Below are 26564 nucleotides of genomic sequence, written 5' to 3' on the forward strand. Positions count from 1 at the left end.
AGTAGTGCAGAAGGTGCCATATGCTGAGGCAGTGAAGAGAGTATTAGAGGAAGATGGCTCCAGGGTGAGGGATCCTGAGAGGATCACTGTGATTAGGCCGAGGTCAATAGAGAGTGATAGGAATAACATGCTTCAGTAAGGTTGTCTTTTTTCTGCATTCATGGCCATGGGTGTAAACTGTACCGCAGGAATAGAACATAAATCACAGTGGATAGATGTTGTGGTGGCAGCTGCAGAGAAGTACTTGGGTGTACAATATTTTACTGCAGAGTTACAAGGTGTTTTGAACGATATCCCGTCCTCCAAGTCTGCTGGCCTGGTGTAGGATCAGAGGGCCAAAGTAGTGGAATAATAATGATGATGTTTAAATGGGTGTAGGGTTAGTTGGTTGGGCAATTTTTTCACAAAGTGTAATGAATTCATACTACAGAATAGTGGGCTGATAAACAGACAAAGCAATAGGTGGCGGCATGCACCTATAACAAATGTTTGCGAACTGCCATAATACCAAAGAAGAAGCCCACTTCCTTCACAACAGCTCTGAGTCTGCTCTGCGAAGCGGAAGGAGTATGAATGCATTTACTACTGTGGAGGTTGCATTGCTACGACTGCTGCATGGCCATTGCAGACGTCGGATTGAACATACATTGGTTTTTACTGGTTCGCTGCACGGATAGCGCTGCTGTAATCAGTCTGGTATTTTATAGGCTACCCTTACTGGGCCTCAGACAATTAAAACTGTCTGGACTCTCGACGAGGATGTTGTTCCAAGTGGCTCTTGGGTGGAGGTAGATTATAACAGACTATAGGATTCTTGGTGAATAGGGTGTTGAACGTTTTATTGACTAATAGATCAGTTAAAATCTCATCCAGGATATTTCTGAAGTAAGATTAGCCTACATTAGACGTTTTATTTGTTACAACTTAAATCGAGTTTTGATATTTAAAAGAACGTTTGATTGCTCTGGTCTAGCTGTTCTTTATCTGAACGCTGTGATAAAGTAACTGTAGTGTAGGCTAGCTACAGATTTACTGTCACGTTTTTTTATTCGAAGAAACGCTGAAGAAAATAGATTCCATGATGGATCGGGTAAGTATTTTTATTAACAATATGCTTACTGTGGTGTATAACATGTCTAGGCCTAGTTTTCATCATTTGATTTCTATATCCATTCGTTCCATTTGAACAGCTGGTAAAAAAAAAAAACAATGGTGGTAATAAACACTTCGGATATTTTGTCCTTCAGCAAAGTAGCCTACTAGCCTAAAGCACACATATTGATACAAGGCAATGCGCAACGAGCAGCTAAAGTCAGAACCATGGAGAAATAATGAGGCCAAGTCTACACCTTGCAGTAGGGGTGCGTGGGTAAAATCACTGGGAAGCCAATCCAGAAAAATAGCTATATTGCCACCTATGTGTTGTGATAATTGCGTTGTTTGCTCTATAACCTGTTACTTCATACGCCTTGACACAGCCGAGACAAGACGACAGTGGCAGAATAAATTCAACCACACCTTTGTTCAATCATAAAACCGGAGAGCAACATCTGTCAGGTTAAGTTCACAAAACATGTTGCATGTAACAAATAGTTACATGCCCTACAGAATGGTCAAGCAAGTTAATGTTTCCAACGTTTTCGGACTACTAAACAACTATTGATTTAGAAAGAAAACAGGTGCTGCTTCCACTATTCAATTACCATTTCAATTTCAAATCAAATTGTATTTGTCACATACGTGTTTAGCAGATGGTGTAGCGAAATGCTTGTGCTTCTAGCTCCGACAGTGTAGTAATATCTAACAATTTCACAACATATACCCAATACACACAAAACTAGTAAGGAATGGAATTTAAGAATATATACATATATGGACAAGCAATGACAGCGCAGTATGGACTAAGATACAGTATAATATTATAGAATAGAATGCAGTATCTACATGAGATGAGTAGTGCAAGATATGTAAACATTATTAAAGTGACTAGTGTTCCATTTCTTAAAGTGGCACACTCCCAGAGCCCTCACATCCTCCCTGTAGGCGGTCTCGTCATTGTTGGTAATCAAGCCTAATACTGTTGTGTCGTCTGCAAACTTGATGATTGAGTTGGAGGCATGCTTGGCCATGCAGTCATGGGTGAACAGGGAGTACAGGAGGGGGCTGAGCACGCACCCTTGTGGGGCCCCAGTGTTGAGGATCAGCGAAGTGGAGATGTTGTTTCCTACCTTCACCACCTGGGGGCGGCCCGTCAGGAAGTCTAGGACCCAGTGGCACAGGGTGGGGTTCAGACCCAGGGCCTCAAGCTTAATGATGAGTTTGGAGGGTACTATGGTGTTGAATGCTGAGCTGTAGTAAGAATGCTGTTCATTGACATGGGTATTCCTCTTGTCCAGATGGGATAGGCCAGTGTGCAGGCGATTGCATCGTCTGTGGATCTATTGGGGCGGTAAGCAAATTGAAGTGGGTCTAGGGTGACAGGTAAGGTAGAGGTGATATGATCCTTGACTAGTCTCTCAAAGCACTTCATGATGACAGAGGTGAGTGCTACAGGGCGATAGTAATTTAGTTCAGTTACCTTTTGCTTTCTTGGGTACAGGAACAATGGTAGCCATCTTGAAACATGTGGGAACAGCAGACTGGGAAAGGGAGAGATTGAATATGTTCATAAACACACCAGCCAGCTGGTCTGCGCATGCTCTGAGGACGTGGCTAGGGATGCCGTCTGGGCCGGCAGCCTTGCGGGGGTTAACATGCTTAAATGTCTTAATCACGTCGGCCACGGAGAAGTAGAGGCCACAGTCCTTGGTAGTGGGCCTCGTCAGTGGCACTGTGTTATCCTCAAAGCGGGTGAAGAAGGTGTTTAGCTTGTCTGGAAGCGAGACATCGGTGTCGGCGATGTGGCTGGTTTTCCTTTTGTAGTCTGTGATTGTCTGTAGACCCTGCCACATACGTCTCGTGTCTGAGCTGTTGAACATCATCGAATCACCTATGCTTAGTCTACTACAGTGACAAGTAAAAGATACCAAAAACCAGGGGCGCAACTTTCACTGAGGACTGGACCCCCCACACATTATGAAATTGCATTTTTGTCCCCACCAGTTTTATTATTGGAATGTGATATAAAACGAGACAATGGTGTGCTTTAGGACCATGCGGATGCCTCCAAGCAGTCGGGTAGGCTGTTAGGAGTGTTGATCCGACTGGATAAAAAAATTAAATATATACACACACACACACAGTGAGGGGAAAAAAGTATTTGATCCCCTGCTGATTTTGTACGTTTGCACACTGAAAATGAAATTATCAGTCTATAATTTTAATGGTAGGGTTATTTGAACAGTGAGAGACAGAATAACAACAACAACAAATCCAGAAAAACGCATGTCAACAATTTTATAAATTGATTTGCATTTCAATGAGGGAAATAAGTATTTGACCCCCTCTCAATCAAAAAGATTTCTGGCTCCCATGTGTCTTTTATACAGGCATCGAGCTGAGATTAGGAGCACACTCTTAAAGGGAGTGCTCCTAATCTCAGCTTGTTACCTGTATAAAAGACGCCTGTCCACAGAAGCAATCAATCAATCAGATTCCAAACTCTCCACCATGGCCAAGACCAAAGAGCTCTCCAAGGATGTAAGGGACAAGATTGTAGACCTACACAAGGCTGTAATGGGCTACAAGACCATCGCCAAGCAGCTTGGTGAGAAGGTGACAACAGTTGGTGCGATTATTCGCAAATGGAAGAAACACAAAATAACTGTCAATCTCCCTCGGCCTGGGGCTCCATGCAAGATCTCACCTCGTGGAGTTGCAATGATCATGAGAACGGTGAGGAATCAGCCCAGAATTACACAGGAGGATCTTGTCAATGATCTCAAGGCAGCTGGGACCATAGCCACCAAGAAAACAATTGGTAACACACTACGCCATGAAGGACTGAAATCCTGCAGCGCCCGCAAGGTCCCCTGCTCAAGAAAGCACATACAGTGGGGGAAAAAAGTATTTAGTCAGCCACCAATTGTGTAAGTTCTCCCACTTAAAAAGATAAGAGAGGACTGTAATTTTCATCATAGGTACACGTCAACTATGACAGACAAATTGAGAATTTTTTCCCCAGAAAATCACATTGTAGGATTTTTTATGAATTTATTTGCAAATTATGGTGGAAAATAAGTATTTGGTCACCTACAAACAAACAAGAATTCTGGCTCTCACAGACCTGTAACTTCTTCTTTAAGAGGCTCCTCTGTCCTCCACTCATTACCTGTATTAATGGCACCTGTTTGAACTTATCAGTATAAAAGACACCTGTCCACAACCTCAAACAGTCACACTCCAAACTCCACTATGGCCAAGACCAAAGAGCTGTCAAAGGACACCAGAAACAAAATTGTAGACCTGCACCAGGCTGGGAAGACTGAATCTGCAATAGGTAAGCAGCTTGGTTTGAAGAAATCAACTGTGGGAGCAATTATTAGGAAATGGAAGACAGACAAGACCACTGATAATCTCCCTCGATCTGGGGCTCCACGCAAGATCTCACCCCGTGGGGTCAAAATGATCACAAGAACGGTGAGCAAAAATCCCAGAACCACACGGGGGGGACCTAGTGAATTACCTGCAGAGAGCTGGGACCAAAGTAACAAAGCCTACCATCAGTAACACACTACGCCGCCAGGGACTCAAATCCTGCAGTGCCAGACGTGTCCCCCTGCTTAAGCCAGTACATGTCCAGGCCCGTCTGAAGTTTGCTAGAGTGCATTTGGATGATCCATAAGAGGATTGGGAGAATGTCATATGGTCAGATGAAATCAAAAATAACTTTTTGGTAAAAACTCAACTCGTCGTGTTTGGAGGACAAATAATGCTGAGTTGCATCCAAAGAACACCATACCTACTGTGAAGCATGGGTGTGGAAACATCATGCTTTGGGACTGTTTTTCTGAAAAGGGACCAGGACGACTGATCCGTGTAAAGGAAAGAATGAATGGGGCCATGTATCGTGAGATTTTGAGTGAAAAACTCCTTCCATCAGCAAGGGCATTGAAGATGAAACGTGGCTGGGTCTTTCAGCATGACAATGATCGCAAACACACCGCCCGGGCAACGAAGGAGTGGCTTCGTAAGAAGCATTTCAAGGTCCTGGAGTGGCCTAGCCAGTCTCCAGATCTCAACCCCATAGAAAATCTTTGGAGGGAGTTGAAAGTCCATGTTGCCCAGCGACAGCCCCAAAACATCACTGCTCTAGAGGAGATCTGCATGGAGGAATGGGCCAAAATACCAGCAACAGTGTGTGAAAACCTTGTGAAGACTTACAGAAAACGTTTGACCTGTGTCATTGCCAACAAAGGGTATATAACAAAGTATTGAGAAACTTTTGTTATTGACCAAATACTTATTTTCCACCATAATTTGCAAATAAATTCATAAAAAATCCTACAATGTGATTTTCTGGAAAAAAAAATCTCATTTTGTCTGTCATAGTTGACGTGTACCTATGATGAAAATTACAGGCCTCTCTCATCTTTTTAAGTGGGAGAACTTGCACAATTGATTTGATTTGATTGGACTAAATACTTTTTTCCCCCACTGTATATAGGGCAGTCTGAAGTTTGCCAATGAACATCTGAAAGATTCAGAGGAGAACTGGGTGAAAGTGTTGTGGTCAGATGAGACCAAAATCGAGCTCTTTGCATCAACTCAACTCGCCGTGTTTGGAGGGGGAGGAGGAATGCTGCCTATGACCCCAAGAACACCATCCCCACCGTCAAACATGGAGGTGGAAACATTATGCTTTGGGGGTGTTTTTCTGCTAAGGGGACAGGACAACTTCACCGTATCAAAGGGACGATGGACGGGGCCATGTACCATCAAATCTTGGGTGAGAACCTCCTTCCCTCAGCCAGGGCATTGAAAATGGGTTGTGGATGGGTATTCCAGCATGACAATGACCCAAAACACACGGCCAAGGCAACAAAGGAGTGGCTCAAGAAGAAGCACATTAAGCTCCTGGAGTGGCCTAGCCAGTCTCCAGACCTTAATCCCATAGAAAATCTGTGGAGGGAGCTGAAGGTTCGACGTCCGCCTCGAAACCTTCATGACTTGGAGAAGATCTGCAAAGAGGAGTGGATCAAAATCCCTCCTGATATGTGTGCAAACCTGGTGGCCAACTACAAGAAACGAGTGTCCTCTGTGATTGCTAAGTACTAAGTCATGTTTTGCAGAGGGGTCAAATACTTATTTCCCTCATTAAAATGCAAATGAATTCTTAACATTTTTGACATGTGTTTTTCTGGATATTTTTTTTATTCTGTCTCTCACTGTTCAAATAAACATACCATTAAAATTATAGACTGATCATGTCTTTGTCAGTGGGCAAACGTACAAAATCAGCAGGGGATCATATGCTGAGCACTCGTTGGCTGCTTTTCCGTCAATCTGCCGTCCGACTCATCCCAAACCATCTCAATTGGGTTGAGGTCGGGGGATTGTGGAGTCCAGGTCATCTGATGCAGCACTCCATCACGCTCCTTCTTGGTAAAATAGCCCTTACACAGCCTGGAGGTGTGTTGGGTCATTGTCCTGTTGAAATCAAATGATAGTCCAATTTAGCCCAAACCAGATGGGATGGCGTATCGCTGCAGAATGCTGTGGTAGCCATGCTGGTTAAGTGTGCCTTGAATTCTAAATAAATCACTGAGTGTCACCAGCAAAGCACCCCCACACCATAACACCTCCTCCTCCATGCTTTACGGTGGGAAATACACATGCATCCGTTCACCCACACCGCGTCTCACAATGCCACGGCAGTTGGGACCAAAAATCTCCAATTTGGAGACCAGTCCAAAGGACACTTTTCCACCGGTCTAATGTCCATTGCTCTTGTTTCTTGGCCAAAGCAAGTCTCTTCTTCTTATTGATGTCCTTTAGTAGTGTTGTTTTTTTTTACAGCAATTCGACCATGAAGGGCTGCAGTTTATGAGGCTGTTAACTCTAATGACCTTATCCTCTGCAGCAAAGGTAACTCCGGGTCTTCCATTCCTGTGGTGGTCCTCATGAGAGCCAGTTTCTCTTTGCTTATTTGAGCTGTTCTTGCCTTAATATGGACTTGGTCTTTTACCAAATAGGGATGTCTTCTGTATACCTTGCCACAACACAACTGATTGGCTCAAACGCTTTAAGAAGGAAATAAATTCTACAAATTAACTTTTAAGAAGGCACACCTGTTAATTTAAATGCATTCCAGGTGACTATCTCATGAAGCTGGTTGAGAGAATGCCAAGAGTGTGCAAAGCTGTCATCAAGGCAAAGGGTGGCTATTTGAAGAAGCTCAAATATAAAATATATTTTGATTTGTTTAACACTTTTTTGGTTACTACATGATTCCATATGTGTTATTTCATAGTTGTATGTCTTCACTATTAGAAAAACCCTTGAATGTTTAGGTGTGTCCAAACTTTTAACTTGTAGAGTGTGTATATATATATATATATATATATATATATAACCCCATCCACTTCTAAAACCAAAGTTGCGCCCCTGCCAAAAATGATTTAGTCCGATCAACCTAAGCTAAATATGATGTGTCTATCCATGGTACTGATTTGTGTGCGTGCAAGTAGAAAAAATCATGTTCTCACCCGACTTGTAGAGAAATGCCAATGCCATCCTCCTCTTTCATGTTCCCTAAACGGTCTATCAGTCTGTCATACAGTACACACTTGTAGGTTTTTTTTGTCCAAGGCTACCTGGCTAAGGTGATTGCTCGCTAGCCTAGTAACTTCCATTCATGGGCAATGATTCGCCAGGCCAGCTAATTAATAGCCCCTTTTCAAATGATTACTCTTTTTGAGAAGTAACTGGCAAAACGAAATAATTTGGACTATAGTTTATTTTATTATTTTATATTCTAGTCGTGAGTGTTCAGTATTTTCTGCGCCTACTTAGCTAAAATTCTTGCTTCGGAATAAAACGGCACTATAGCTTCCATAAAGTGACCATTGGACTTAAAAAATGTTTGACTAAGTTTGTAGGTGCACATTTCCGTCCATTAAGAACCAATAATGTGCTACCTTTTCATAGCATTTATGACAATGCTAACTTATTTTTTAGCCAAATCTCAGAGTTCTATCTAACCTGGTCAGCAACTTGGATGCTTGGCAACAATACAGCTGCTATTAGCTAACATTAGCTTTCTTGTCCAATGTCCAGCAGCTAGCCTCTTTAGCTAGCTAACACCAGTCAGCTGAAAGTAGCTAGCTAGCTAACAAACAGGTAAAGAAAGGTAGCTAGCTGTAATTGTTTATGGAACGTTTGCTACACAAATAACTTCAGCCATTAGCTAGCTAGGTAGCTAGTTAGAACCAGACAACATCGACACAGAAGCTAGCTAACGATAGCTAGTTCACGTCCAAATGCCAGTCTTACATTTTTGCACAAAACATAGCTACATAAGTTCAAAACCAATTTGTCACGCCGCTATCTTACAATGCATGCAATGAAATTGACTTTTACAACACCAGTTAGCTAGTTATTCCATATACCAAGCTATGGTAAGAGCTAGCCATATTTCACAGTCAGACAGGACACAACTGAAACTGTAGCTGAGAAAACAAATACACATGTAAACAGCACTTTGTGCACTGCAGTGAACAAATGCATGCTGGCTAGGATCAGGACAAACTCACCAGTTTCAAACATCCAGAATAAATTCAAGTATGCGCCTTCTCCTGTCTTCTTGACATTTTCATCCAAATCTGGTTAGATCAACAGTGCAAAACTAACATCTGTCATTTAACCAGCTTGATTGTTTTTACAGCTCCGATCTGGATGCTGGACTAGCCCATGTGTTGGATATTTGTCAACAACTCTGCCATGCATGGCCAGGGGTGGGGGCTAATGGGGGCAAACAAATGTTATTAATTATTTATATTTTTCTCTATGACATGTATTGCTAAAACAAAGTTAAGGAAATACAGGCAGGCACCACATTATACAAGACAAAACCGTTCAGTCAATTAATCATGATGGTCTTGTAAGTATAAAAGCAAAGCTTGCTTTCATGTGCACTGAACAAAAATATAAACGCAACATGTAAAGTGTTGGTCCCATGTTTCATGAGCTGAAATAAAATTTCCCAGAAATGTTCCATACGCTCAACTTATTTCTCTCAAATTTGTTTAGAAATGTGTTTATATCCCTGTCAGTGAGCATTTCTCCTTTGCAAGATAAACCATCCACCTGACAGGTGTGACAAATCAAGAAGTTGATTAAACATCATTATCATTACACAGGTGCAACTTGAGGCACATTGTGAAGCTAATTATTTTAAGTTTTGTTTTATGGTAGCTGTAACCAACAGATGCAGATCTGTATTCTCAGTCATGTGAAATCCGTAGATTAGGGCCTAATTAAGTTATTTCAATTGACTGATTTCCTCATGAATTAAAAATCTTTGAAATTGTTGCATTTTATATTTTTGTACAGTATAATTTTTTTAAAAGCTTGAAACGGTAGGACAATGGGATTAGTGTGGTGTGTGAAGAATCCTTGTATCCGGTACAAATCACTTTGTGGGAGCACCTCCTCTAAGAGTCTGAATTGGGCTGTTTGAGAAGATTTTGAATCCTAAGCAACCTGAATAAACATTGTTTGATGTACAATAGTGGCATTTCCTTTTGAAGCTTCAGACCAATGCCTACTTCTCACTTATAACAGTTATTTGTTTTTAATTCTTACTATAAAATAGATGTCTTCACTATGATTAGGGCACAGGAATATGTGTGTCTACTAAATTGCATACACACTAAAATAGGCTACATTAAAGGTAGACTCAGTGAAATGATGTCACAAGTAGCACTGCAGATATTGCAATGAGCGAGATGCAAGACTTCGCTCTCACACAGTCACACACAGTATCTGTGCATGTGCAAGGGTACGCTTCACGCTGTTCCAGCATGCTAGCCATGGGACCAAAATATTGGAGAAGTTTAGCCTGCGCTTCAACTTCCTTGGTTATTGCGGAAAGTGACCCACTATGCTGTTTACTTTGTGCATATAGCTTTCGTTATATCGCTGAGTCTACCTTTTAAACTCAGAATATGCTGTTCTGTTTTTTGGGATGTTTTTTGTTTCTTAATTCCTGCCTAAAGATTTATTAGACTGTTTTAAAAATAGACAACATGCGTCATTGTTAGATTCTTCTTGGATTGGCCTACCTCAAGTCCCGGCAGTGTGTTAACTTAATTTAAAATATTTAACTTAATAAATAACTTAGTATGTGAATACCCTGGTCTTACCCCAACCAGCAGTGCAGCCACCAGTCCCAGGGGGCCCCTCAAGGAGGCATCGTGACAGACAGTTGTAGGGTACATTGCTTTATAAAATAAGCAACAACCACCTAGACCAATTCCAGGATTTAATTAAATCATTGTATCCATTTTGCCATGTTACATCATATTTTAGTGTTAAATAACGTTTTATAGTGTTAAATAACGTTTAGTGTTACATGTTTTAATGTTAATTTATGTTTTATAGTGTTAAATAATGGTAGGCCTACAGTGCCTTGCAAAAGTATTCTTCCCCCTTGGCGTTTTTCCTAGTTTGTTGCATTACAACCTGTAATGTAAATTGATTTTTATACACAAAATAGTACAAATTGGTGAAGTGAATCAAAAATAACTTGTTTCAAAAAATAAATAACGGAAAAGTGGTGCGTGCATATGTATTCACCCCCTTTGCTATGAAGCACCTAAATAAGATCTGGTGCAACCAATTACCTTCAGAAGTCACATAACTAGTTAAATAAAGTCAACCTGTGTGCAATCTAAGTGTCACATGATCTCAGTATACAGTGGGGAAAAAATGTATTTAGTCAGCCACCAATTGTGCAAGTTCTCCCACTTAAAAAGATGAGAGAGGCCTGTAATTTTCATCATAGGTACACGTCAACTATGACAGACAAATTGAGAAAAAAAAATCCAGAAAATCACATTGTAGGATTTTGAATGAATTTATTGCAAATTATGGTGGAAAATAAGTATTTGGTCACCTACAAACAAGCAAGATTTCTGGCTCTCACAGACCTGTAACTTCTTCTTTAAGAGGCTCCTCTGTCCTCCACTCGTTACCTGTATTAATGGCACCTGTTTGAACTTGTTATCAGTATAAAAGACACCTGTCCACAACCTCAAACAGTCACACTCCAAACTCCACTATGGCCAAGACCAAAGAGCTGTCAAAGGACACCAGAAACAAAATTGTAGACCTGCACCAGGCTGGGAAGACTGAATCTGCAATAGGCAAGCAGCTTGGTTTGAAGAAATCAACTGTGGGAGCAATTATTAGGAAATGGAAGACATACAATACCACTGATAATCTCCCTCGATCTGGGGCTCTACGCAAGATCTCACCCCGTGGGGTCAAAATGATCACAAGAACGGTGAGCAAAAATCCCAGAACCACACGGGGGGACCTAGTGAATGACCTGCAGAGAGCTGGGACCAAAGTAACAAAGCCTACCATCAGTAACACACTACGCCACCAGGGACTCAAATCCTGCAGTGCCAGACGTGTCCCCCTGCTTAAGCCAGTACATGTCCAGGCCCGTCTGAAGTTTGCTAGAGTGCATTTGGATGATCCAGAAGAGGATTGGGAGAATGTCATATGGTCAGATGAAACCAAAATATAACTTTTTGGTAAAAACTCAATTCATCGTGTTTGGAGGACAAAGAATGCTGAGTTGCATCCAAAGAACACCATACCTACTGTGAGGCATAGGGGTGGAAACATCATGCTTTGGGGCTGTTTTTCTGCAAAGGGACCAGGACGACTGATCCGTGTAAAGGAAAGAATGAATGGGGCCATGTATCGTGAGATTTTGAGTGAAAACCTCCTTCCATCAGCAAGGGCATTGAAGATGAAATGTGGCTGGGTCTTTCAGCATGACAGTGATCCCAAACACACCGCCCGGGCAACGAAGGAGTGGCTTCGTAAGAAGCATTTCAAGGTCCTGGAGTGGCCGAGCCAGTCTCCAGATCTCAACCCCATAGAAAATCTTTGGAGGGAGTTGAAAGTCCGTGTTGCCCAGCGACAGCCCCAAAATATCACTGCTCTAGAGGAGATCTGCATGGAGGAATGGGCTAAAATACCAGCAACAGTGTGTGAAAACCTTGTGAAGACTTACAGAAAACGTTTGACCTGTGTCATTGCCAACAAAGGGTACATAACAAAGTATTGAGAAACTTTTGTTATTGACCAAATACTTATTTTCCACCATAATTTGCAAATAAATTCATAAAAAATCCTACAATGTGATTTTCTGGATATTCTTTTCTCATTTTGTCTGTCATAGTTGACGTGTACCTATGATGAAAATTACAGGCCTCTCTCATCTTTTTAAGTGGGAGAACTTGCACAATTGGTGGCTGACTAAATACTTTTTTTCCCCACTGTATGTATATATATATATATACACACATACACACATCTGTTCTGAAAGTTGTGGAGAAGTACAGATCAGGGTTGGGTTATAAAAAAATATCAGAGACTTTGAACATCCCACGGAGCACCATTAAATCCATTATAAAAAAATTGAAAGAATATGGCACCACAACAAACCTGCCAAGAGGGGGCTGTCCTCAAACTCACAGACCAGGCAAGGAGGGCATTAATCAGAGAGGCAACAAAAGACCAAAGATAACCCTGAAGGACCTGCAAAGCTCTACAGCAGAGATTGGAGTATCTGTCCATAGGACCACTTTAAGCCGTACACTCCAGAGCTGGGCTTTACGGAAGAGTGGCCAGAAAAAAGCCATTGCTTAAAGAAAAAATAAGCAAACACGTTTGGTGTTCGCCAAAAGCCATGTGGGAGACTCCCCAAACATATGGAAGAAGGTACTCTGGTCAGATGAGACAGAAATTGAGCTTTTTGGCCATCAAGGAAAACTCTATGTCTGGCGCAAACCCAACACCTTTCATCACCCCGAGAACACCATCCCCACAGTGAAGCGTGGTAGTGGCAGCATCCTGCTGTGGGGATGTTTTTCCATCGGCAGGGACTGGGAAACCGGTCAGAATGAAGGAATGATGAATGGCGCTAAATACAGGGACATTCTTGAGCGAAACCTGTTTCAGTCTTCCAGAGATTTGAGACTGGGACGGAGGTTCACCTTCCAGCCGGACAATGACCCTAAGCATACTGCTAAAGCAACACTTGAGTGGTTGAAGGGGAAACATTTAAATGTCTTGGAATGGCCTAGTCAAAGCCCAGACCTCAATCCAATTGAGAAACTGTTGTATGACTTAAAGATTGCTGTACACCAGCAGAACCCATCCAACTTGAAAGAGCTGGAGCAGTTTTGCCTTGAAGAATGGGCAAAAATCAAGTGGCTAGATGTGCCAAGCTTATAGAGACATACCCCAAGAGACTTGCAGCTGTAATTGCTGCAGAAGGTGGCTCTACAAAGTGTTGACTTTGGGGGGGGGGGGTGAATAGTTATGCACGCCCAAGTTCTGTTTTTTTGTCTTATTTCTTGTTTGTTTCACCCCCCAAAATATTTTGCATCTTCAAAGTGGTAGGCATGTTGTGTAAATCAAATGATACAAACCCCCCAAAAAATCAATTTTAATTCCAGGTTGTAAGGCAACAAAATAGGAAAGATGCCAAGGGGGGTGAATACCTTCGCATGTTTTTGTGTGTGTTCGTTTTGGAACAGTCACCCACATGGCCCTCACGCTAGCTCCACTTCTGCCTAGATACTATGTTAATGAATCTCTAATTGTCTTTCCTTCCTCCCAAAGTGTGCACTTGTTCACTTCCCTTCACTAATTTGAAAGGAAATGACTGGTATAAAACATATGGTGGATACTCCCACTAGCCCATGACTCCACCAATCCAATGACGTTTTATTTTTCTCTCTTTGGTACAATTTTCACCAGTGTGTAATACATTTTCACAACTAAGCACAAAAATATTTTAGGCCATTTTCAATTGATTACTTTTTAAAAGATTTCCCTGTCATTTGTTAACAATACATTGAACTATAATGTAATCAAACTGCTAAAAACTGAACTACGAAGACAGAATTGTATAGTGTCTAGTTTACGTACAGTTTGAAAACTGTATGAATTGACAATAATTTAATTTAGGTTGGAAGGTAAAACCAAATCATTTATGGATATGGCTGTATATACTACATCCTTCTTCAGCCAGTGTGCTTCTATACAGTAGGGCAAAGTGGGTCACTGTGCTACCATTTGAAATGATGGTGTAGTGTACAATGCACTGCTGAAATACTTGGGTGGTAAATTACATTTCATTCCACTCATCTGGATGTCAATGATATACTGTAAGCTGGTGATTTTAGATGAGGATGCTTTTACAGTAACAAGTCACATAGAAAAGTGAATATTGAGCAATGTTGCATGGGGCAGAAATTGCACCAGGATACACCAATACCTTTTTACTGTAGGCTTCTGCTACATGCCACAATACCCCTATATCAGATGGTTTCTTCTATTCATGTAGTGTATAAGGATACTGAAACTAGAAGACTGACATTTTTCTCAACATGCTCCAATAGTGGGATAATGAGCAGCAGTAGTTCAGGTGTTTAGGTTTTTCCTCACTGGTTATTTGAACAAATCACGATTTAGCAGGTGTTAGCATCTTTCACATATTTGAAGGGGAGGGGACATTCGCCCCGTATCTTGAAAGACGGAGGAGCTCCTCATTCCGGTTCTGCTCCTTGTTTTAGAATCTCTTCATCTCTCCACGTATGAACACAGATCTTAATCGAGGGGCTGACCAATTACGTGACACTTAAATTCAGGGTTAACTAAGATTAACTTGGGTGAAAGATGTTCAACTCCAAAGAATGCTCAATCAAAGGTTCTGAACATAATACAGGGGGCATTAGAAGTGTTATACGTTTTAACATTTGAAAAAAATACACCATTTCCATTTGAAACATTTGCCAAAGTGATTGAACATTTTGTGGTGGAAAGTAGTGAACAATTACACACTTCAGGAGAAAGGAGATATTATAAGGATGCTCCAATCAGAGGTTTAGACTAAAGTAATCAAATGTTTGGTCTAATGATATTCTTTGTACGATACTTGCTGTGGTCACCAGGACAGAGCTTGCCCGTCCCCCTCCACCCTGCCGGAGTCCCCTGGTCGCAACTCTCCCGGTAGCACCTTACTGCTGGGTCTGAAGAGGGTGTCTGTGCGGCTGGTCGACTGCAGGAAAACACCAGGGCAGAGTGGAACTGTGAGAGAAGGACACGAAGAGGGAGAGGGAGATTTGATTTCATCAAGTAAGAACAATGGGATGTGTGAATTAGACTACAATCTGCTTCTGCTTCTTCTGTTAATTGATTGATAAACAATATACACACTCAGTGGCCAGTAAATTGTCGATCCAATTTCGTGAACGGAGGGGGGTGTATATTGGTGATAAGGGCGGGAGGTAGCCTAGTGGTTAAGAGCGTTGGGCCACTAATCGAAAGGTTGCTGGTTCGAATCTGAGCCGACTAGGTGAAAAATCTGTCTGTGCCCTTGAGCAAGGTACTTACCCTAATTGCTCCTGTAAGTTGCTCTGGATAAGAGCGTCTGCTAAATAACAAACAAAAACACATGTTTTTATAGTATTTGTTTATGGACCCATATTTCCACAACCTAGTTATTCAATGTCTTTGTTTCACAGGGGACACCATTAACTGTCATTCTCTCAGTGGGAGGGGCTTATCATCTGGGGAGCCTCAACAACATCATGTTGCTGACGAGTCAGCAAAGAGTCTCTCCCGATCAGAACATCTCAAGAAACACCAGCAGAGACATATAGGGAAGAAACCTCACCATTGCTGCTCTGACTGTGGGAAGAGTTTCACTAGACGGAGTGACTTCATTATTCACACCGGAGAGAAACCGTACTGCTGCTTTCAGTGTGGGAAGAGTTTCACCTGTCCAGGAGGTCTTAAAGTACACCAAAGAATCCATACAGGAGAGAAACCTTACACATGCTCAGAGTGTGGGAAGAGTTTCACTGCTTCTAACACTTTCAAATCTCATCTGCAAATTCATACAGGGGAGAGGCCTCACCCCTTCCTTGATTGTGGGAAAAGCTTTGCTTATTTGGAAGCTATAAACATACACAAGCTAACACACACTGGAGAGAGACCTTATAGCTGTGATCAGTGTGGGAAGAGCTTTGCTGTAGCTTCCACCCTGAATAGACACCAGGTAACACACACTGGAGAGAAGCCTTATAGCTGTGATCAGTGTGGGAAGAGCTTTGCTGTAGTTTCCTCCCTGAATAGACACCATCGAACACACACTGGAGAGAAGCCTTATAGCTGTTATCAGTGTGGAAAGGCCTTTGCTGTTTCAGAAAAACTAACTATACACCAGCGAACACACACAGGAGAGAAGCCTTATAGCTGTGATCAGTGTGGGAAGAGCTTTGCTGTGGTTTCCTCCCTCATTAGACACCATCGAACACACACTGGAGAGAAGCCTTATAGCTGTGATCAGTGTGGAAAGGCCTTTGCTGTATCAGAAAAACTAACTATACACCAGCGAACACACACAGGAGAGAAGCCTTATAGCTGTGATCAGTGTGGGAAGAGCTTTGCTGTAGCTTCGACCTTGATTAGACACCAGCTAACACACACTGTAGAGAAGCCTTATAGCTGTGATCAGTGTGGGAAGAGTTTTGCTGTAGTTTCCTCCCTGATTAGACACCATCGAACACACACTGGAGAGAGAACTTATGTCTGTCTATGTGGGAAGAGCTTTGCTCTAGCTTCCACCTTGGCTACACACGAGCGAACACACACTGGAGAGAAGCCTTATAGCTGTGATCAGTGTGGAAAGAGCTTTGCTGTATCAGAAAAACTAACTAGACATCAGCGAACACACACAGGAGAGAAGCCCTATAGCTGTGATCAGTGTGGGAAGAGCTTCAGTCAATCAGTACACCTGAATACACACCAGCGAACACACACAGGAGAGAAGCCTTACAGCTGTGATCATTGTGGAAAGAGCTTCAGTCAGTCAGTACACCTGAATACACACCAGCGAACACACACAGGAGAGAAGCCTTACAGCTGTGATCATTGTTGAAAAGGTCCAGTCAATCAGGGACCCTGAATTCACACCAGTGAACACACGCTGGAGAGAAACCTTAGATAGATACAGTACCAGTTCGGACACTCCTATACAGTACCAGTCAAAAGTTTGGACACACCTACTCATTCCAGGGTTTTTCTTCATTTTTACTATTTTATATTTTCTACTATTTTACAATGTGTTATTTCATAGTTTTGATGTCTTCTCTATTATTCTACAATGTAGAAAATAGTAAAAATAAAGAAAAACCCTTGAATGAGTAGGTGTGTCCAAACCTTTGATTGGTATTGTATATGTGGGAAGAGCTTTGTTCATTTAGGGCCAATGAGAACAACCAGAAAGCACAAACATGCCGTATTTCATCTCCCTCCTATCCGGCACCGGTTCCAGATCCCTAAATATAGGATCAATAGTGAACAGTCATATCCATCTCCCATTCTTAAACAGTTTAGTCTGATCACCATGGTAACCTCTGGATCATAATATGCAGCTCTGATCTAGGATCAGGTCTCCCCTGTGTCTATGTAATATCACACATTGTGATCTAAATGGATAAATGTTATCATAGAAAATGTCATAGTGAACCTGTGTGTGTTGGGGGGATGTTGATAATTGTATCTTCTTTCATATACTCATGATACTATTATTATTAAATGTCATTATGTAGAATAATGTTTCAACAATAGGTGTATTCATGTATTCAATTGATCAATAAATGCAATCATCTTCTAATTAAGAAGTTATCACTTTAATTGTATATTTGTATAATATCTAAATTGATTAAAATGCTCCTCAAACGAATCAAAGATACATTGGATAATAATATCCATGAGGTCAAGGCAAGCACTATGCATACTGTGTCTTGTAACAACGGTTAATGTAATAACTTTTAGATGTATGTAATAAAACCGGTAAATGTAATATATTGTCAGGTAATATAAAATGTTGAATTGTTATAGTAATAACTTTTCCATTTAATGTAATAAGTTACATTATCAGGTGAATAACAACTTTTGATGAATAAAATAACTTCAACCGATCATGTAATAACACCTAAACCAATGTTTTATGTGTTACTTCACTAATGTTAATGCACATACCACCCTCCACCAATTGCAAACCCACACTCACAAACCTATGCACTTGTACTCACACACACTCACACACACACTTGAAATGTACACATCTGTACAGTCAGACACACACACACTGATAAATAAAATACCTGAATTATTCTGTAGGCTTTATAATCAATGAGACAGTGGGTCGGTCAGGTTCACTTGGGGTGAAAATGTCCCTAATTGGAAAATGTGTTCTATCATTGCAGCAATGGTAGCTTTCTGTGTGTTATCACTATTTCTATTCATCCCTACAACCCATTCAGTTGTCCCATAGGCAAATATTGCATGTTATTTTGGTATTAATACGTGTCACATATCAGTTTAAAAACAATGTAAAAAATATCTAATAATTATTGAGTTTATAAAGCTGCATACAAACATGGTCTTTTTTTTGCTTTCTTGAGTAAGGCAGGTGTTTCAGCCTAGCTCCGTGCTTTCTGTGGTGGTAGGGCAGCCAACGGATAATACGGTGCGTAGGGGTTGGTAATGTTCTCTAGTTGCACCTTGATTGGCTCAGCGTTCTGTCACTCATGGGGACACTACTGTACGTCACTGCAAAATCTACGGGGAGAGATCGAAAATTCAAGCCCCTTGGGTGCTGCCATAGATTTACATTAGAAGTGCTCAGCACAACAAGGTGAGTTCAAAAATGTATTGTATGCTGCTGCATAAATGATGTAATATGTCAGGGAGATATGTATACTGTAGCTAAGAAAGTAATACTAAGTGTATGTTGTGCAGTAAGCTGTTAATAGCACATGTGCCTCTCCCTAATAATTTGGTCCTTTCCCCCTCGTAACGTAGCCAACTGTTCTGACTTGGTGGTGTACATGTAGCCTATAGCCTGTTTTAGAGAAATGTCATCATCAAATATTGTAAGAGCTTTCATTGTCTGCTTATATACCCCCTTTATTTATCCTAAGGTCTGACTTGGTGTACAGGGACAATACTGTAATAACGGCCCATGTTCTGAATTCTGTCACTACATTTCAAAAGTGCTGAACAAATAGTTACAGTGGGGAGAACATGTATTTGATACACTGCCGATTTTGCAGGTTTTCCTACTTACAAAGCATGTAGAGGTCTGTAATTTTTATCATATGTACACTTCAACTGTGAGAGACGGAATCTAAAACAAAAATCCAGAAAATCACATTGTATGATTTTTAAGTAATTAATTTGCATTTTATTTCATGACATAAGTATTTGATACATCAGAAAAGCAGAACTTAATATTTGGTACAGAAACCTTTGTTTGCAATTACAGAGATCATATGTTTCCTGTAGGTCTTGACCAGGTTTGCACACACTGCAGCAGGGATTTTGGCCCACTCCTCCATACAGATCTTCTCCAGATCCTTCAGTTTTCTGGGCTGTCGCTGGGCAATACGGACTTTCAGCTCCCTCCAAAGATTTTCTATTGGGTTCAGGTCTGGAGACTGGCTAGGCCACTCCAGGACCTTGAGATGCCTCTTACAGAGCCACTCCTTAGTTGCCCTGGCTGTGTGTTTCGGGTCGTTGTCATGCTGGAAGACCCAGCCACGACCCATCTTCAATGCTCTTACTGAGGGAAGGAGGTTGTTGGTCAAGATCTCGCGATACATGGCCCCATCCATCCTCCCCTCAATACGGTGCAGTCGTCCTGTCCCCTTTACAGAAAAGCATCCCCAAAGAATGATGTTTCCACCTCCATGCTTCACGGTTGGGATGGTGTTCTTGGGGTTGTACTCATCCTTCTTCTTCCTCCAAACAAGGCGAGTGGAGTTTAGACCAAAAAGCTCTATTTTTGTCTCATCAGACCACATGACCTTCTCCCATTCCTCCTCTGGATCATCCAGATGGTCATTGGCAAACTTCAGACGGGCCTGGACATGCGCTGGCTTGAGCAGAGGTACCTTGCGTGCGCTGCAGGATTTTAATCCATGACGGCGTAGTGTGTTACTAATGGTTTTCTTTGAGACTGTGGTCCCAGCTCTCTTCAGGTCATTGACCAGGTCCTGCCGTTCTGGGCTGATCCCTCACCTTCCTCATGATCATTGATGCCCCACGAGGTGAGATCTTGCATGGAGCCCCAGACCGAGGGTGATTGACCGTCATCTTGAACTTCTTCCATTTACTAATAATTACGCCAACAGTTGTTGCCTTCTCACCAAGCTGCTTGCCTATTGTCCTGTAGCCCATCCCAGCCTTGTGCAGGTCTACAATTTTATCCCTGATGTCCTTACACAGCTCTGTGGTCTTGGCCATTGTGGAGAGGTTGGAGTCTGTTTGATTGAGTGTGTGGACAGGTTTCTTTTATACAGGTAACGAGTTCAAACAGGTGCAGTTAATACAGGTAATGAGTGGAGAACAGGAGGGCTTCTTAAAGAAAAACTAACAGGTCTGTGAGAGCCGGAATTCTTACTGGTTGGTAGGTGATCAAATACTTATGTCATGCAATAAAATGCAAATTAATTACTTAAAAATCATACAATGTGATTTTCTGGATTTTTGTTTTAGATTCCGTCTCTCACAGTTGAAGTGTACCTATGATAAAAATTACAGACCTCTACATGATTTGTAAGTAGGAAAACCTGCAAAATCGGCAGTGTATCAAATACTTGTTCTCCCCACTGTATATTGACTACTACTACGTTGCTACGGATTGCCTCTTATACGCTCATCGTTTGCTTTTGCCATAGTTTGTACATCTCACTTGTCAGTAGAAACCACATTTGTTTAAGCTAGTTTTTTTCAAAGGCAGGAAATGAGGCTGAATGAACTGTTTCACTGCTGCCAGACAAGGCTCCGCTGATAGCCAGGTGTAGCGGTATTAAGGATGCACTCCATGGTGCTGAAAATAAAGCTTTGCTGTTGGGACAGCTTTATGTAGGCCCTAATAGTTAGTGGGCACCGTTTGTCGCTAACTTATAGTGCAATTAATGTATTGTTTAGTGTTGTGTTGTTGCTTTTGTGGTGTCGAGACAACGATGCTGATATGCTGTGTAGACAAGAAAACCGCTGACAGTGTACCTGATTATAAAGGTTTATTATATCAAAGGTTCCAGCGTCAATTTACAGATTTCTGCAGAAATCCGGAGAACAACTAACCCAATCTAAAAATGATTATTCTCCCAGTCCTTTGTTCAAACATGGTATTTATCCTATGTAACATAATATGGGTGTTTTGAATAGACCAATCCCTGGCTTCCACATATCCAAGTCTCCTCTGTTATAGTAATGCTTTCCAGATGTTTCAGCAAGGCAAATTAAAGTTAATCTAACACACCATTTGCAAACGTCAGCCAAAATTATAAACTGTTCAGATACTACATATTTCCCCCCTTCGAGACTAATTAAGTCTCGAAAACAAAAAGAATAGGATTATGACAAATAACAATTTTTCTTCTTGAGTAACTTTAGCAATAAAACAAAATTTATGGAGAGTAAACACATTTTTATATAGACACATTTTTGTGGAGTGTAAACAAATTGTTATGGAGTGTAAGAGCGAAAAACCTGTCTGGCAGCTTTTATTCCAAATATCCATCAATCAATCAAGACAGGAAAATTCTCTCACGGCCCCTCTGCCCCAGGTGACCACCTAAGTACTCCAGATCAATTTATAAATCTTTATCAATGTATTTTAAGCTATGATGCAATTGAATACACATGAAAACCTCAGAAAACAAAATACAATCAAAAATGTCCACATTCAGGCTGGTCGACCCATCGGACCCTCCTGTGGATTCTCTCTGTCCCTGCCTAGACCCAATATCCCTAAGCATCCACGAAAAAAACTAAAACATCTGAGGTCCCCACATGTACCCAACAACAGAAAACATCATTCTTCAAAAAATTTATACAGAAAGAATATGACACAAATTATGTATTACACATGCAAATATGTATATAAATCATTGCAAACACTGGTATGTAGTCCACTACACTGCATCTCCTCAGCAGTGTCGACTTTCAATGTAACGTCGATGATGGAATCTGAACATTTCCACACCTTCCTTGTTCCACTTCCTCCAGTCCATTCATATTGTCCATGTTTGAGTATTTGAATCCCACGCTACACATCCCCATATACTTCTGGAAGAAAAGAAAACACCAACCAGTATCTTTTGAAAAACAACACATGCAAATTAAAACATCAATATCAAAAATAATATAAAAATGATATAAAAAATTAATCACATTCCATTTCCCCCTTTTGATTCATAAGAAAATACTAAATATCACAATAATATGTAAAGATGTGAAAAATGATCGGATATTCAACATTTCCTAGAGTTACTTCGACCCTAGTTTTCGTAACATTTTGGTCTGACTTTTTTCCCAATTTTAGAAAAATCAATTTCACTGATTTATCCACAAAACTCTTTCCCACTATCTGAGGATATTTCAATCGGGAAATCCCCACCTGCTTATGACTTCTTTACAAAAGAACTTAGCAACCGACTGAGCATCTTTTCACTTGGTTGAACAGGCCTCCGGCCATCGTGAAAATCTATCCACAACCACCAGCATGTATCTTTTCCCTTCAACTGGTTTTATCATATCAACAAAGTCGATAACCAACTCACGCATAGGACCTCTCGGTGTAGGAATGTGACCAGGAAGAACAGTCACACCCCTGCGAACATTATTTTTCAGACAGATTGTGCACCTGCCTATGACATAGTCAACCTTTTCAAGCAAATATGGTGCCCAAAAACCATACTCCTTTGTGATCTTTCTCCTAACCTCCCCCCTTGCAACATGAGCTAACCCATGTGCTTCCAGAATTATCAGACCTAATAGGTCTAGAGGCGCTACTATCAACCCCTCATGTTTTCGGCACCTCGGTCTAGCCATAACTGTTTGTCGATCGTAGAAGCAGCTTCCTGCATCAAAATCACATCCTTAAGCGTCATTTTGTCTTCCAAGTCCACTCCATGAGTGACCAGAAAAACTTTGCCCAATTTGTCCGCTCCTGTGACGGCTTTTGCAGCTTCATCAGAAGCTTTGTTCCCTTGTGTGACTTTTGACACATCGGTTTTATGAGCTGCACACTTAGCTATCACTATATCTTTAGGCTTCATCATAGCATGCAACAATTTCATTATTTGCGCATGATGTTGTATTGGAGAACCATCCGTTTTCTTAAACCCTCGACCTTTCCACACTGCTCCAAACAAATGACATACACTATGTGCATATGCTGAATCAGTGTATATCGTCACTCGCTTTCCTTCTGCTAACAAGCACGCTTCTGTTAGCCCCACAAGTTCAGCAAGTTGTGAAGACACAGGCTGTGGTATTACTTCAGCCTTTTCAACAACAAATCCAGTTCCTTGGGCTTTAACTACTGCATAGCCAGCACACAATTTATCTCCCACACGATAACAAGACCCATCAGTCCAATACTCCAGGTCTGCCTCACGTAATGGAAAGGCTTGCAAATCTGATCTAAGCCTCGAGTATTTCTCTGCTTCTTGAACACAATCATGTGGCTCACCATCCTCTGAAGTTGACAAGTTCTCGGCTGGATTCACCGTATCACACCTCACTAGGGTGACATCTTCCTGCTCTAAGAGCCTATGATAGTCTCTGAGCCTAGGCATAGTCAATGTATATTTCCCATAGTTCAGATGATTTCTGAGACTATGATGGGTAAGAATTGTTACTGGGTAACCCATCGTAACAGATTATGCTTTGTCATACATTGAATATACTCCCATCATTGCTCTGTAGCACAGTGGTAGCCCTAGTTCTACTTCTGAATAGGCAGTAGAGTAGTAGGAAATAGTAGGCTGAGGATTCGTCCCTGTACCTGTCGGCTGACAAAGGACTGCACATGCATATTTACCTCCAGTAGAAGTAGACACATATAGCAAAACATTCTTAGAGTAGTCTGGTAGTGTGAGTGCAGGTGCCTCCTGTAACCTCTGTTTGATCGTTTCAAATGCCACAACTCATGCACAAAACAAAAAATATTCTATGCATACACAATGTATCTATTATATCCTGTAAGGGAAAGTAAGTTTGTGGATAGAACAGTACTTAATTGGACTGGATTCGGGGCAGCACACGCTGTCGCGTGACGCACTGGTCAGCACCTCCTCTCTCTCTGTCTCCTCCTTCTCATTTCTCACATCACAGAAGAACAAAAGAAACAGACAAGAATTTAGTCTTCTATGCACTCACTGGGTTATTTCAATCATACAATACCCTTTTAGACATACCTATATTCACATTCGCGCTAAGAAATAAGCAAACAGCTTAACTCAGGAATATTATAGATAGCGCAATAATATTTTATTTTATTTATTTATTTTTATTTTTTAATCCGTCAACATAACTCTTATTTATAAATTCAATGGATCTCAATCAAATAGTTTCATAATTAAGCAACAGCAACAGCCACTTAACAAACAGAATACTTTACTCGTGTGTATTCAAAGTCTCCCCCTTTCTTTTTTTCAGCTCTAAGTCTGCATGTCACAGCAGCTCAGTGCAGGCAGGGGAGTGGCACACTCACTCCGCGCAACTCAAAATTCCTAAAATCCCACACATGCGCAGCTCATTCACCAGTGCGATTTCATGGTTAGAGGAGCTCCCGCAAGCAACTTTTCTCTATGTCAAACAGCAGACAGACCAGCTGTCCCTCCGTTTTTTCCAACACAGACAAACAGTAACACTGAACAAAACGCACAAACCAACACAAAACATAGAACACAAATCCTACTTAGAAGTTTCTTAACTTTATTATCTTCACTTTTTCTACTCTAATCTGCAGATTTATAGTTATTTTCCTATCCATTACAAATCATCTCTATACAATCATAACGTCCTCCCGGGGGGCTCATCGTTTTTTAACAATGTTTAAAACGTTCTTTCAAATGGAGACTCATAAGGTTTTAACCGTAACGTCCTCCCGGAGGGCTCATATATTTTTAACAATTCTGGAAACGTTCTCTCAAATGGAGACTCATAAGGTTTTAACCGTAATTAACATATTTCCTTACAAAAAACTAAAACCCCTGTTCTCAACCAAAACATATATATGTATATACATTGGGGAGAACAAGTATTTGATACACTGCCGATTTTGCAGGTTTTCCTACTTACAAAGCATGTAGAGGTCTGTAATTTTTATCATAGGTACACTTCAACTGTGAGAGACGGAATCTAAAACAAAAATCCAGAAAATCACATTGTATGATTTTTAAGTAATTCATTTGCATTTTATTGCATGACATAAGTATTTGATACATCAGAAAAGCAGAACGTAATATTTGGTACAGAAACCTTTGTTTGCAATTACAGAGATAATACGTTTCCTGTAGGTCTTGACCAGGTTTGCACACACTGCAGCAGGGATTTTGGCCCACTCCTCCATACAGATCTTCTCCAGATCCTTCAGGTTTCGGGGCTGTCGCTGGGCAATACGGATTTCAGCTCCCTCCAAAGATTTTCTATTGGGTTCAGGTCTGGAGACTGGCTAGGCCACTACAGGACCTTGAGATGCTTCTTACGGAGCCACTCCTTAGTTGCCCTGGCTGTGTGTTTCGGGTCGTTGTCATGCTGAAAGATCCAGCCACGACCCATCTTCAATGCTCTTACTGAGGGAAGGAGGTTGTTGGCCAAGATCTCGCGATACATGGCCCCATCCATCCTCCCCTCAATACGGTGCAGGCGTCCTGTCCCCTTTGCAGAAAAGCATCCCCAAAGAATGATGTTTCCACCTCCATGCTTCACGGTTGGGATGGTGTTCTTGGGGTTGTACTCATCCCTCTTCTTCCTCCAAACATGGCGAGTGGAGTTTAGACCAAAAAGCTATATTTTTGTCTCATCAGACCACATGACCTTCTCCCATTCCTCCTCTGGATCATCCAGATGGTCATTGGCAAACTTCAGACGGGCCTGGACATGCGCTGGCTTGAGCAGGGATACATTGCGTGCGCTGCAGGATTTTAATCCATGACGGCGTAGTGTGTTACTAATGGTTTTCTTTGAGACTGTGGTCCCAGCTCTCTTCAGGTCATTGACCAGGTCCTGCCGTGTAGTTCTTTTTATTTTTTTATTTTATTTCACCTTTATTTAACCAGGTAAACCAGTTGAGAACAAGTTCTCATTTACAACTGCGACCTGGCCAAGATAAAGCATAGCAATGCGATAAAAACAACAACACAGAGTTACATATGGGGTAAAACAAAACAAAGTAAAAAATACAACAGAAATACATATATATATACAGTGTGTGCAAATGTAGCAAGTTATGGAGGTAAGGCAATAAATAGGCTATAGTGCAAAATAATTACAATTAGTATTAACAC

The 26564-nt window shown here is 41.3% G+C and overlaps 1 protein-coding gene across 1 annotated transcript; it reads left to right on the plus strand.

Moving 5' to 3' along the window:
* The first annotated feature begins 582 nt into the window (after nt 1-582).
* Nucleotides 583-17285, plus strand: LOC123491241 (zinc finger protein 345-like). Its single transcript, XM_045221453.1, has 3 exons — nt 583-1090; nt 15141-15324; nt 15714-17285. Exons 1-3 carry the CDS (start codon nt 1079-1081, stop codon nt 17129-17131), a joined length of 1614 nt encoding a protein of 537 aa, XP_045077388.1. The 5' UTR covers nt 583-1078; the 3' UTR covers nt 17132-17285.
* Nucleotides 17286-26564: the final 9279 nt, after the last annotated feature.

The sequence above is a fragment of the Coregonus clupeaformis genome, chromosome 7 (assembly GCF_020615455.1).
Source record: "Coregonus clupeaformis isolate EN_2021a chromosome 7, ASM2061545v1, whole genome shotgun sequence".
Classification (NCBI taxonomy): Eukaryota; Metazoa; Chordata; class Actinopteri; order Salmoniformes; family Salmonidae; genus Coregonus; species Coregonus clupeaformis.